Raw genomic sequence first — 13,682 nt, 5'->3', positions numbered from 1 at the left:
CAAGTTTCTCGGTGCCTTTGAATAAGTTAAAACTGCATGACACTCAGCACTGAATCATCAGTCTATTTCTTTTTTTTTTCTTTTTTTTTTTTTTTTTGGTTTTTCAAGAGAGGGTTTCTCTGTACAGCCCTGGCTGTCCTGGAACTCACTCTGTAGACCAGGCTAGCAGAAATCCGCCTGCTGGGATTAAAGTGCTGGGATTAAAGGTGTGTGCCACCACCACCCGGCTCATCAGTCTATTTCTACTGCTAAGATCTGTCTGTCTGTCTGTCTGTCTGTCTGTGTCTCCCAGTGCTAGCTTTAATGGTGGGAGCCATCAGAACCTTCAGACCCGGTTCTTTTATGATCATCTCTCCCTCCAAAAGATTTGCAGTCAAAGGGAGCTGCAGCCATGCGCATCTGTGTGGATATCCTTGGCTGCACGTGTGCACCGTCTTCCTCTGAGTTTTGGCAACAGTGAGAAGAGCCATAATTGTCCTCCCTGCTAAGGCCACCCACTCCCTGCCTTGAAGATCAGGCCCCACCCTCCTGCCCAGAAAAGAACACTCACGTGGAACCGGAAGTGGGAGACATCCGAGGGGATGGCCACGTTGTAGTGGCCCACGGCTTTGTAGACGTTCTTGCTGTGCTTCACCAGCACACCCTGTGGCCACATGCACTCTTCAGTCCACCTGGAAGCATAGTCCAAGACTACATTCTGTCCCCAGCCCACCTATAAAAATGGGTACTGAGGGACTGGGCACAGGATAGTCACTGGCTTTACTTCTATTTCTAGTACTCTGACACAGTGACTCCTTTTCTGGGTCTCAGCTGCCTCCTCTATAAAATGGGGTAACAGCGATAAGCAATCCACTGCACGGGGACATTTAGAGGGGAGGGACTGTGAAGAAAAACCTCTTCCCTATCTATCTGCCTCACTTGTAATTTCCTATGGGTTCACCATGCAGCTACCTAGGTGGACCAGGGATAAGTGTGACGACGATGCTGTTTAAAATGTGCAGAAGGCTTTGTGCAGATTTGACATGGTTTCTTGAGATCCTAACCCTAATCCTCCTATCCAATATCCCTTGACTTCCCCTGCACTGCTCATATCCCTGCATGGCACAGGCCTTCCAAACAGAGGGATCTTCCTGATGTCTTATGCTGGCAGCCTCTTTCTTATCTTTCAACCTGAGAGCCTCCAGCAAGCCTCTTCACAGACCTGACTCCAGCAAGCCTCTTCACAGACCTGAGCATCTCTGATTCTTCCTCGAAGCTCTTGCTATTCGCTGGGCTACATTTCCTGGTGTTTATTACTTATCCATTCCTTTAGGAACTAGTGGACAGTGTCTACTGCCTGTCTGTGCCCTCCAGTATGCCACAAAGCCTGGCATTGAGGAGGAAGCTGGGTATGGTGGCACACGCCTTTAATCCCAGCACTTAGGAGGCAGAGGCAGGCGGATCTCTGAGTTTGAAGCCAGACTGGTCTACAGAGTGAGTTCCAGGACAGCCAGGACTACCCTGTCTTGGAAAAACAAACAATCAACAACAACAACAACGAGAGGGGGTGTGTGGCAAATAAGAGCAGAGCTTCCTTCCAAAGCCCTATGAGATTCCAGGGACCTCAAGGTCCTGGGCCAGAAACAGATGCAACTATCTTTCAGCTTCTTCACTAGTTCATTCACTTAAAAACATACAACCACAGGGTTAACCCTCACAGATATAAGAGTGAGTGAAAGATGCTGGACACAGGAATGCCTATTTATGACTTCCATTATATAAAGTTCTAGAAAAGGAAAAACTAAGCTATAGTGAAATAAAGGAAGATATGCATGTGTGTGTGTGTGTGTGTGTGTGTGTGTGTGTGTACTAATGCATGCGTGTGTTTGCAAAGTGGCTGAGGCAGGCTGAAAGTCAAAGCCTGGAGCTGGGAGTGATCCCTGGCTGAGGACCTTAGAGCCTGTAATGTTTGCTCGGAACCTGCATTCCTTAAAGGACAGAGTTTAGAGAAGTGTAAATACTGAGATAAATATAAGTTTGGAAGTAGTAAAAGAGAAATAGGTAGAAATGTTTTATAAGCGTGCATAGACACTGAAGAAAGGAAAGAAACTGAGTATAAACAGTCATAGAAGAAAGACTATGTTTATATAAGAAAAGTGAGCCGGGCAGTGGTGGTGCACGCCTTTAATCCCAGCACTTGGGAGGCAGAGGCATGCGGATTTCTGAGTTCGAGGCCAGCCTGGTCTACCGAGTGAGTTCCAGGACAGCCAGGGCTACACAGAGAAACCCTGTCTCGAAAAACCAAAAAAAAAAAAAAAAAAAAAAAAAGAAAAGAAAAGAAAAGTGAATTCCCCAAGGAAAGGAGACAGTTAGGGAGATTAAAAAGAGCCGGGCAGTGGTGGCGCACGCCTTTAATCCCAGCACTTGGGAGGCAGAGGCAGGCGGATTTCTGAGTTCGAGGCCAGCCTGGTCTACAGAGTGAGTTCCAGGACAGCCAGGGCTACACAGAGAAACTCTGTCTTGAAAAACCAAAAAAAAAAAAAAAAAAAAAAAAAAAAAAAAGAAAGAAAGAAAGGAAAATATTTTCTGTGTTTCTGTGTTAAAAAATGAAAAACATGGGGCTGGAGCTTGGTAGTTAAGAACACTGACTGCTCTTCCAGAGGTCCTGAGTTCAATTCCCAGCAACCACATGGTGGCTCACAACCATCTGTAATGGGATCTGATGCCCTCTTCTGGTGTGTCTGAAGACAGCTACAGTGTACTCATACATAAAATAAATAAAAAAATAAATAAATCTAAAAAAAAAAAAACCAACAACAACAACAAAAAGGAAAACATCATGACAGAGGGCATTTGGCTTCTGTATAGTTTTGTTTAATTATCAGCATGAAACAATGATAATATTTTCGGTAATGGTCCTCTCTATGTCCTCTCTAAGAAACATCAGAATAGAGTAGACTCAGGGAAGGACAGACTGAGAGATGGAATGCTAAACTGCTAACAATACAACAAAACTTAGAGAAACATTTAAATCACATGTCTACCATTTATTTATGCCAATAAATTAGGAATGACAGAATAGAATACGTAAAGTAATTCAAAGCCCATATGCTTCAGTTTAAAAATCAGAACTACAGGGGCTGGAGAGATGGCTCAGTGGTTAAGAGCACTGGCTGGAATGCAGCAATGGCCAAGATTAAGGCTCAGAACCTGCACGGCAAGAAGAAGGAGGAGCTGTTGAAACAACTGGACGATCTGAGAGTGGAACTCTCCCAGCTTCACGTCTAAGCTCTCCAAGATACGAGCCGTACGCAAATCTATTGCCTGTGTCCTCACTGTCATTAACCAGACTCAAAAAGAAAACCTCAAGAAATTGTACAAGGGCAAGAAGTACAAGCCCCTGGACCTGCGACCCAAGAAGACTAGAGCCATGAGCTGCCAGGTCACCAAGCACGAAGAGAAGCTGAAGACCAAGAAGCAGCAGTGGAAGGCGCGGCCGTACCCACTGCGCAAGTATGCAGTCAAGGCCTGAGACGACAACGGCAATAAAGTAGAAGACTGACTGGGGAAAAAAAAAAAGCACTGCCTGTTCTTTCAGAGGACCAGGGCTCAATTCCGAGCACCCACATGGCAGTTCACGCCTATCTGTAAGTTCAAGACCTGACACCCTCACACAGGCATAATACATGTAGACAAAAATGCGTACACACAAAAAAACCCGAGCTATTTGCTATTCTCATGTGTTAATGCAGAAATGTCCCTACAATGTTACCTTTTAAAGTTTGTTTTCAGAGAAAAAGACCAGATATCAATGAAGACAAAGCAGCTAGCCTCAGATGGTCCAGCCTCACAGACTGCTTCAGATGGTCCAGCCTCATAGACTGCTTCAGATGGACCAGCCTCACAGACTGCCTCAGATGGTCCAGCCTCACAGACTGCCTCAGATGGTCCAGCCTCACAGACTGCCTCAGATGGACCAGCCTCACAGACTGCCTCAGATGGTCCAGCCTCACAGACTGCCTCAGATGGACCAGCCTCACAGACTGCCTCAGATGGTCCAGCCTCACAGACTGCCTCAGATGGACCAGCCTCACAGACTGCCTCAGATGGACCAGCCTCACAGACTGCCTCAGATGGTCCAGCCTCACAGACTGCCTCAGATGGACCAGCCTCACAGACTGCCTCAGATGGTCCAGCCTCACAGACTGCCTCAGATGGACCAGCCTCACAGACTGCCTCAGATGGACCAGCCTCACAGACTGCCTCAGATGGTCCAGCCTCACAGACTGCCTCAGATGGTCCAGCCTCACAGACTGCCTCAGATGGACCAGCCTCACAGACTGCCTCAGATGGTCCAGCCTCACAGACTGCCTCAGATGGACCAGCCTCACAGACTGCCTCAGATGGTCCAGCCTCACAGACTGCCTCAGATGGACCAGCCTCACAGACTGCCTCAGATGGACCAGCCTCACAGACTGCCTCAGATGGTCCAGCCTCACAGACTGCCTCAGATGGACCAGCCTCACAGACTGCCTCAGATGGTCCAGCCTCACAGACTGCCTCAGATGGACCAGCCTCACAGACTGCCTCAGATGGACCAGCCTCACAGACTGCCTCAGATGGTCCAGCCTCACAGACTGCCTCAGATGGTCCAGCCTCACAGACTGCCTCAGATGGACCAGCCTCACAGACTGCCTCAGATGGTCCAGCCTCACAGACTGCCTCAGATGGACCAGCCTCACAGACTGCCTCAGATGGTCCAGCCTCACAGACTGCCTCAGATGGACCAGCCTCACAGACTGCCTCAGATGGACCAGCCTCACAGACTGCCTCAGATGGTCCAGCCTCACAGACTGCCTCAGATGGTCCAGCCTCACAGACTGCCTCAGATGGACCAGCCTCACAGACTGCCTCAGATGGACCAGCCTCACAGACTGCCTCAGATGGTCCAGCCTCACAGACTGCCTCAGATGGACCAGCCTCACAGACTGCCTCAGATGGACCAGCCTCACAGACTGCCTCAGATGGTCCAGCCTCACAGACTGCCTCAGATGGACCAGCCTCACAGACTGCCTCAGATGGACCAGCCTCACAGACTGCCTCAGATGGACCAGCCTCACAGACTGCCTCAGATGGTCCAGCCTCACAGACTGCCTCAGATGGTCCAGCCTCACAGACTGCCTCAGATGGACCAGCCTCACAGACTGCCTCAGATGGACCAGCCTCACAGACTGCTTCAGATGGACCAGCCTCACAGACTGCTTCAGACAGGACTGCAGTTAGGCACTGCATTTTCCTAGCCTCGGATGACACCACAGAGCCTGGACAGCAAGTAAAACAGACAGTAAAACACTGTGGACTAGACACTGTGAATGTACATCTCACCTGACAGAACTTATAACTGTTATTGTATACAGTTTATTGATGTTAGAGATAAGGCTGTTTCTTGAACTAGAAGGGGAGATGTTGGGCTGACCTTCCTCGAGTTCTGTTACGGTGGCTCTGCACGTCAGTTGTTGACTCTGCACTGGCAGAGTCAGGCACGGCAGGATTTCGTGTTGTCATCACCAGGTCTTCTATTTTCCATTTTTTATTTTGTGTTTTCTATCTTGTAAATGTTTGTCCTTGCTCATCTGCCTAAAGGTAGTCTAAGAGATGTATCAGGTGTTGTCTCAATGCCAACTGCTTGTGATAAAGAGCTGATGGCCAATCGATGGGTCAAGAAGTCCGAGGGCAGAACTTCTAGGCAGAGTGACAGAGGATGCAAGCAGAAGGGAGAATCAAAAGTGGACACAATGGGTGGGCTGGGGGACTGGAGAGATGGCTCACTGGTTAAGAGCCCTGACTGTTCTTCCAGAGGTCCTGAGTTCAATTCCCAGCAACCACATGGTGGCTCACAACCATTTGTAATGAGATCTGATGCCCTCTGCTGGTGAGCATGAACAGCATATACAGACATACAGACACACAGACACACACAAACACAAGTGGACATGGGAGGGAACAGACATGGACTGGACCGGAACAGATGAGGGAGGTAAAGAACTAGCCCCATGGTGGGTCACAGGCTAGAATAGTCTGGTTAAGTTTAAACGGTAGCTGGGAGACTGCTCCAGCAAGAGGCCTAAGCTTTAAACTGTATTAGAAGTCTCCATGTCACTATTTAAATTCTGGCAGAATCTGCAAAACGTCCAGCCATAGAGCTAGGCATGGTGGTGCATCCCTTCAATCCCAGCTCTTGGGAGGCAGAGGCAGGCAGAACTCTGAGTTTGAGGCCAACCTGGTCTACAGAGGGGTTCTAGGAACACTAGGGCTACAGAGAAACCCTGTAAAACAAAACAAAAAAACCCAAAAACCAAACACTGAAAAAAAACCAAAATAAACCAAAAAAAAAAAAATAAAATAAAATAAAATAAACCAAACCTGAAAGAATTATAAAATTTGTAGTTTGTATAGTATATAGTATATGTAAATTTTATCTGAAAAAAAATTGACAGGGCTAGAGAAATGGCTCAGCAGTTAAAAACACTGTTGTGCCGGGCAGTAGTGGCGCATGACTTTAATCCCAACACTTGGGAGGCAGAGGCAGGTGGATTTCTGAGTTTGAGGCCAGCCTAGTCTACAGAGTGAGTTCCAGGACAACCAGGGCTACACAGAGAAACCCTGTCTCGAAAAACAAACGAAACAAAATGAAAACCACTGTTACATCTTGCAGAGGACCTGGGTTCAATTCCAAACACCCATGAAGTGGCTCACAACCGTCTGCAACTCCAGTTCTAGGTTTCTGACCTCTGTGGTCACCAGGCATGCAGTCAAAACACTCGATCATAAAATAAGCCAATCTAAACAATTAAATTAAATGTCCACAAACCTCAGCCAGGCACTCTGACGGAAGACGTGAGAACTGAGTACTACACAGGCAAGAGCCATGGTTTCCAGAGGCTCTTGGTCCTGGAATGATCAGCAGGAGGCAAAGCAACAGGAGGTAGGATGGGAAGAGAACACAGTGTGGGTGGGGCACTGAATGGAAAGGTCCAGTACCAAGGAGGGCACCTGGCTCGTCTGGGTGGTCAGCAAATAAGAGAGGCTAGAACATTCCAGTGCATCCTGAGGAAAGGCTAGACATAGAAGTGCATAAAGCATGCAAGAACCCAGAGACCCATTCTGGCTAGAGGCAGTGTGTTAGGATGCAGAAACAAACAAACAAACAAACAAACAAACAACTGAAGGGCTCCCAGCTCATCAGCCTGGATACTCCGCAAAAGGCCGTGACCTTAGTCAAGGGCCTAAGTGAGGGCAGACAGGCAGCGCTCTCCCTCCCTTTCTTGTGTTTTTGAGAAAGAATTTCTGTATGCAGCCCTGGCTGTCCTGGAACCCACTCTGTAGACCAGGTTGGTCTTGAATTCAGAGATCCACCCACTTCTGCCTCCCAAGTGCTGGGACAGAAGGTGTGTGACACCTCGTCCAGCTGCATTCTGTCTTTGGACTCCTCCTTCCCCCAGTGCCTGAGGCTGAGCAGAGCCGATTCAGTAAGGTCGGTCATTTCTCTCTGAGCCTCCCCAACAGCATGGGAAGGATCATGACTGAAGGTAGCATTGACCCAAGGGCACTCGGGCTCTAAGTCTGCACTTGGGCTTGCACTTTGGTTGGCCTACCTCTACACTTATTCTGACTGAGGTCTTGACAAGAGAGAGGCCTCCTCTTGGCTGGCTTCTGACTCATATATGAGAACTTTCAATGAGGGATGACTGGTATAATCAGGAAAAGGATTCCACTGAAGAGTTGTACAAGTATTAGGCACCAACCAGCAAAGAATGAGGAAGCTAAAGGAGTGTCAGCCCAGCAGTCCTGTGCAGGGGAGCCTTCTGCCTCACTGGTCTGAACTAACTTTTACCTGGCTATCTTCCTCCATCACTATGCAAACCTGTTAAAAGAGTTCACTCATGTCTGTAGTTCTCCCTCCAATGGACAGGGTCTACCATGCGCCAACAAAGAACCACTTTTGTTCTCACCGAGGTCTTGACAAGCATAAATTGGAAGGTTCTTTTTACTGTTTAAAGTCCTCTACAGCTTATAGGTCAAAGAGCAAGCTCCTCTGCCTGACACAGCCCCAGGCTGAAGAGAGTGACTCCAAGAAGGAACGGGAAATGGAATGGTTGAGGAATTCCGTGAGCATGTGACAGGAGTGAGGAATGACTGCATGCATGAACAATCTGTTAGTCAGTCGGTGGACACTAACGAGACGGGTGGATCTCTGAGCAGAATCACCTGTCCCTCTCCCGGAACACATGCAAGCTTCCCAAGGACAAACAACAGGTCTACCCAGAGCCCCACCATACTCTGGACATATGTCCGACTGTGTAAGACAAGTTTGCTGGCCAATTGAATGAGTTAAGGAGCAGGAGGGCAAGTGACTCCATACCCTGCCCAGGGAACTAGGGTTGGTTGGGCAGGGGGTGGGGGGTTGGCATGACAACTCACGGGTGCTGCAGCACATTGGAGCACAGGGCCGGGTCCACCTTCTGCCAGCAGCCCAGGTGGGCGGCAGCCTTGTGCAGCAGGTCACAGTAGCTGGCAGGAAGCAGCTGCTGCATGAGGATCACAGATGTACTGATGGACACCAGCAGGAAGAGCTCACAGGACCAACGCTTGTCATAATAATGCGTATTCTGGGGAGAGCAGGAAGCCGGTCAGGCTCAGGATTTCCACAGTGGCCTACTCCTGCTCCCTGATTCTACTTAGAAGTTAGGATTGTACTGTGAAGATTTCAACACCACCTGATACCAACAATTACACACTGCAAAAGGGCAGCTTGGACCCTGGACCCAATTTCCTATGGTAGAAACTGGTCTACTGTCCCCTATTCCAGGCCAGAGTGTATGTGAGCATCCAAAGAAAGTGGGTCACTCTTGCCTTGGCTGCACATTAACCATGAACCATTCGACTTTTGGCAAGTCATTTAACTTGGGCGCACGCCTTTAATCCCAGCACTTGGGAGGCAGAGGCAGGCAGATTTCTGAGTTCAAGGCCAGCCTGGTCTACAGAGTGAGTTCCAGGGCAGCCAGGGCTACACCGAGAAACCCTGTCTCGAAAAACCAAAAAAAAAAAAAAAAAAAAAAAAAAAAAAAAGTCATTTAACTTGTCTGTTCTTTGCTTTCCTCATAAGTTAGATGAGGGTAAGAGGAACCACAGACAACCTAGGCATAGAGAGACTTGAATACATATCAAAGTTCTCAGCACAGAGAGTCCTCACAACACCCAATTTTTAAAAAAAATTATTTTGTGTGGGGCTAGAGATGTGGCTCAAGGGTTAAGAGGCTTGAAGGTTAAGGTTTGAAGGCTGTTGCTCTTCAAGAGGACCTGGGTTCAACTCTCAGCGCTGATGTGGTGACTTAGACCCATCTATAACTTTAGTTCTGAGGAATGTAATACTCTTTTCTGGCCTCTGAGGGCACCAGGCACAGAAATGGTGCACAGACCAATAGATGTAGGCAAAAACACCCATACACATTAAAGAATATTTTATGTGATATGAATGTTTTGCCTACATGTATGTCTGTGTACCATATGCATGCAGTGCTGGCAGAGACCAAAAGGCACTAAGTCCCTTGGAACTAGAGTTAAAGACAGTTATGAGCTGCCATGTGGGTTCTGGGAACTGGGCCTCCGAAAAAGCAGCCAGTGCTCTTAACTACTGAGCCATCTCTCCAACCTCCAACCTCCATTCTTTAAAGTTTATCCTGGGGCCAGAGAGACAATTCAGGAGGTAAAAGGCATCTGCTTCTAGACTTGACAACATGACTTCAATCTTCAGGACCCAGACTGTGGAAGGGACAAAGCATCTCCTACAAGATAAGGCTTCCACTGACTTCCACACATAAATCACAGCATGTACATGCCTACATAAACACACATGCACACAGGCAGACAGACAGACAGGCAGCGTGCATCCTGAAGCAAGATTTCAAGTCTATTGCAGCTAAAGAAAGTTAAAGGAGAGAATACATTTTCGAGGTCTCTCAGATCCAGTGATTCCTGTTTTTTTTTCTTTCAAGATTTCTTTCTTTTATGCCTGCATGTGTGTTTGTGTGTGTGCATGTATGTGTGTGTGTACCACATACAACAGTATCTGCAGAGGTCAGAGGAGGATGAACCTCTGGAACTAAAGTTACACATCATGTGGGTGCTGGGAACCTGTCCACTGCAGGAACAGCCAATGTTCTTAACTGCTGAACCATCTCTCCTGCCTCAGCTACTGGTTTCTTTATTCAGTGGCAAAATAGGACACTCCTGGACCTGTGCCAAAGTAGCCACTGACATATGAAGTCGCTTCCATTCATCAGGAGTCTTGGATAGGTCACTCCCTTTCAGGGAACCTTGTCTTCTGCATTGCAGATCTGCAGGAGAACTCCTATCACAGCTGGCAGCCATGAGGCTGCAGAGATGACTCAGATGGTCAAATGCTCGATGCCCAAGCCTGAGGCCCTGGGCTCTAGTGCTCAGCACATGTGTGACAAAGCTGGGTGTGCGGGCGTGGTGTCTGTGTGTCCAGCACTGGGGAAGCAGACAGAAAGATCTCTGGGTCTAGCCCAATCAGCAAGCTCCAGACTCAGTGACAGAAATAAGATGGAGAGCAACTGAGGAACACACTCAATAGCAATCTCTGGCTTCCACCTATATGTGTACCCACACCCACACCCACACCCACACCCACACCCACACCCTCACAGGCACACACACACAGACATACACACAGAGACATACCCAGAAAACAAAGAAATAACAATAATGAACAACAAAAACCCCAGGAAAGTTACTTATACAAGCAGGAGGGCTGGTGGGCAGGGGGAGCAGCAAGCCACTTGGCTTGTGTTGAGCTATGTACCTTCACAAACCAAACAGGTACAAAGGCCACATAATAGGCACTCAGCATGGAACTGACAAGGACTTCCTTCATTCGCCAATTGAAGTCCATTTTGAGGAACTCAACTTCATTGCGAATGAGGCTGGGTGACAAGCAGCAGGCGTGGGTGGGCATGGCTTCCGGGCCATATAACTGTCGGGTATGTTGCTTCCAAGTCTCCCGCAGTGTCAGAAAGTAGTCCCGACTCCTTGCCAGGCCACTGACTGCCTCTCGGGGTCCCATGGAAGCCACGTGGGTGAAGAGATTTGTCTTGCGAAGGTCATAGTTCAGCTGCAGGAACGGAATGTACATCCCAAACCTGCCATGGAAGACAGAGGTGAGAGGCCAGGCCTATCCTCAGTTCAGAATCCTGACCCTCAATCCAGGAGTAGGGAACAACTCTGACTTCCCAGCTGGGCTTCAACCCTCCCATCCCACCCTCCTGTCCCTCCACCTCTCCATCCAAGTCAATGGTTCAAAACATGTCTTAGTAACAAGTGCACGCTGGAACTAAGGAGACAGTAGGAAGCAGAAGGTAAGGTCTTCCCTGTATGATAATAACTAACAATCACCATGGCAACCCACAGACATTGGGCACAGTCTATGATCCAGGTTATGTCTTCTACATGCAACCTCTTCTTTCTTAGAGGCATAGCAGGCATTAGGTGCTATGACTTTACCCTTTTCTCAAGGAAGCTGTAGGTCAGAGCAGTGTAGCTAGTTCTCAAGGGTTATACAACTAGTTACAGAAGAAACAGAGCCTAGGTTTAGACTTAGAGCTGTTTGGGACCAAATAAATTAAGAAAAACAGAAAAAAAAAACCAAAAAAAAACAAAAAAAAAAAAACAAAAATAAAACACAAAACACCTCCAATCAATTAAAAGCAGAAGATGGGGAGCAGGCACAGTGGTGCACACCTCTAAATCCAGGAAATGGGAGGCAGGGGGCAGGCGGATCTCTGACTTCCAGGCCAGCCTGGTCTACATAATGAGTTCCAGGACAGCCAGGACTACATAGAGAGACCCTGTCTCAACAAACAAAACAAACAAACAAACAAAAACAGCATAAGGTGGACATGGTAGCATGTGCCAGTAATTTCAAAACCTGGGAAGCTAAGGAAGATCGTGGGTTCTAGGCTGCCCTGAGCGATATATTGAGATCTTGTCTCAAACAAACTATAACACAATGCCACAAAACAGGTCTAGGTTGTATAACTGGGTGCATATGTAAGACAATGTTTTTCACTTTGCAGGGGAGTGCACGTAACAACAAATACTTCTTCTGTGTCTATTTTGTGCCAGGCACTGAAATAGATCCCCACATGTCCCCTATGCAGCACCCAAGTGGGGTCAGGAAGACTTAGTCAAGGGGTTTTAGAACGTATGGCTGGGACTCTGAGGACAAACTAACTGGGCCCCATAGCCTGAAGGAATATAACAATCTGCATATGTAAGTAACATGGGCTAAAATTATTTTGGAGACAGGGTCTTACTATGTAACCCAGGGTTGTCCTCATCCTTAACTTGCTGTGTGGACCAGGCCAATTCTCAAACGCAAGAACTTCCTGACTATGCTCCCAAGTGCTCAGATTACAGGCATGTGCTACTGGGCAAAAAAGTAATGCTATATTTTTGACGTTGTGTACTCAATACATAAGCCTATAATGATCGTTGGCAGTATCTGCATTGAACATGTATAGTCTTCCCGTTGGCACGTGTTTCTAAACACCAGTTAGCAGCTTTATTTGTGGTAGCAACTTTTCACATAGCATTTACACTGTATTAGGTATCAAAGGTATTCTACGTAGTGTGGTATGCAGGAAAACGTGCCTTAACTGTTTATCATTGCCACATCGTCATACACGTAGGATCTTAGATTCTGGCACCTGTACAATGTCCTGGACATAATCCTTCAGAGATGACAGACAAGTAGGCAATATATCAAAAGAGTGGGTAAAAGCCAGAGACATGGCTGAGTGAGTAAAGGCACTCGCCACCAAGCCTGACAACCTGACTTTGATCCCTAGAACTCAGACATAATTTAAAATCGAAAAAAAAAAAGAGAGAGAGAGAGAGAGAGAGAAAGAGAGAAAAGAAATCTAAATCACCAAAAAGAAAAACTATAAAAACAAGCTCAGATGACCTTGACCAATTTGGAAAGCAGACAGAGACGTGATGATCCGTGAAGAAGCCAGAGTCTACAGCAGAGCTTTCCAGCAGAAACGTAAGGGTCACGCAGGCCATTTACATTTTACAAGTAGCCACACTGAGAGAAAACTGTTTTAATATTTCATTTTACCATTGCGATGCACAGAAAACACAGCTGTTTCGGCACCTCAGGGTTTAAGTTTACTAAGCAGATGTCTGTCTTTGCCTGAAGGCAGTCTTCAGAATCTGCTCTGCACGGCATGCTTCAGAGGAGCCGGCCTCAAGGCTCTGTAATCAGGGATGTTGGTGGCTACTCGACCATACAGTATATGATTATATTATGGGATGGTGCCTTGCAGCCAGCAACTTATCTTCCCAGAGTGACCACATAAATAATCTGGTTTGAAATGGAAGCACGCAGTAAGGCTGAAGCAGATTAAAGAAAAATGCTACAAACTATAGACGTGATCAGATCTTTGGTCCCCACTCACTTCTTCCAGTCCAGTGCTCCAGAGTCCCAGGTGCAACTGAATAAAGCATGAGAACTGAAGCCTCTGCCCCCTCCCCCCATGATAGACCATCACTGTTTTGGACTATGGAAGCACACAGCCCGACAAGGAGCACCCACCTCACTGCTCCCTACTTACTGGTCA

At 47.5% G+C, this 13,682-nt stretch overlaps 1 protein-coding gene and 1 pseudogene across 5 annotated transcripts in view; one reads left to right on the top strand and one right to left on the bottom strand.

Moving 5' to 3' along the window:
- Nucleotides 1-13,682, bottom strand: part of Tmem39b (transmembrane protein 39B) — a 29,366-nt gene that overhangs the window by 2,370 nt on the left and 13,314 nt on the right. For all 5 annotated transcript variants that reach the window (XM_076934131.1, XM_076934132.1, XM_034503428.2 and 2 more), the window contains 3 exons: nt 10,865-11,201; nt 8,461-8,648; nt 551-671 (listed from right to left, as the gene is read on the bottom strand). In XM_076934131.1, coding sequence (XP_076790246.1) covers nt 551-671; nt 8,461-8,648; nt 10,865-11,201 — 646 coding nt within the window. The remainder of the gene's footprint in view (nt 1-550; nt 672-8,460; nt 8,649-10,864; nt 11,202-13,682) is intronic.
- LOC117709209 (large ribosomal subunit protein uL29 pseudogene) lies at nt 3,115-3,511 on the top strand (annotated as a pseudogene).

The sequence above is a fragment of the Arvicanthis niloticus genome, chromosome 5, assembly GCF_011762505.2.
Source record: "Arvicanthis niloticus isolate mArvNil1 chromosome 5, mArvNil1.pat.X, whole genome shotgun sequence".
In the NCBI taxonomy this organism is placed as follows: Eukaryota; Metazoa; Chordata; class Mammalia; order Rodentia; family Muridae; genus Arvicanthis; species Arvicanthis niloticus.
Note: the sequence above shows the minus strand (reverse complement) of the source record. Positions and strands in the feature narration are given on the sequence as shown.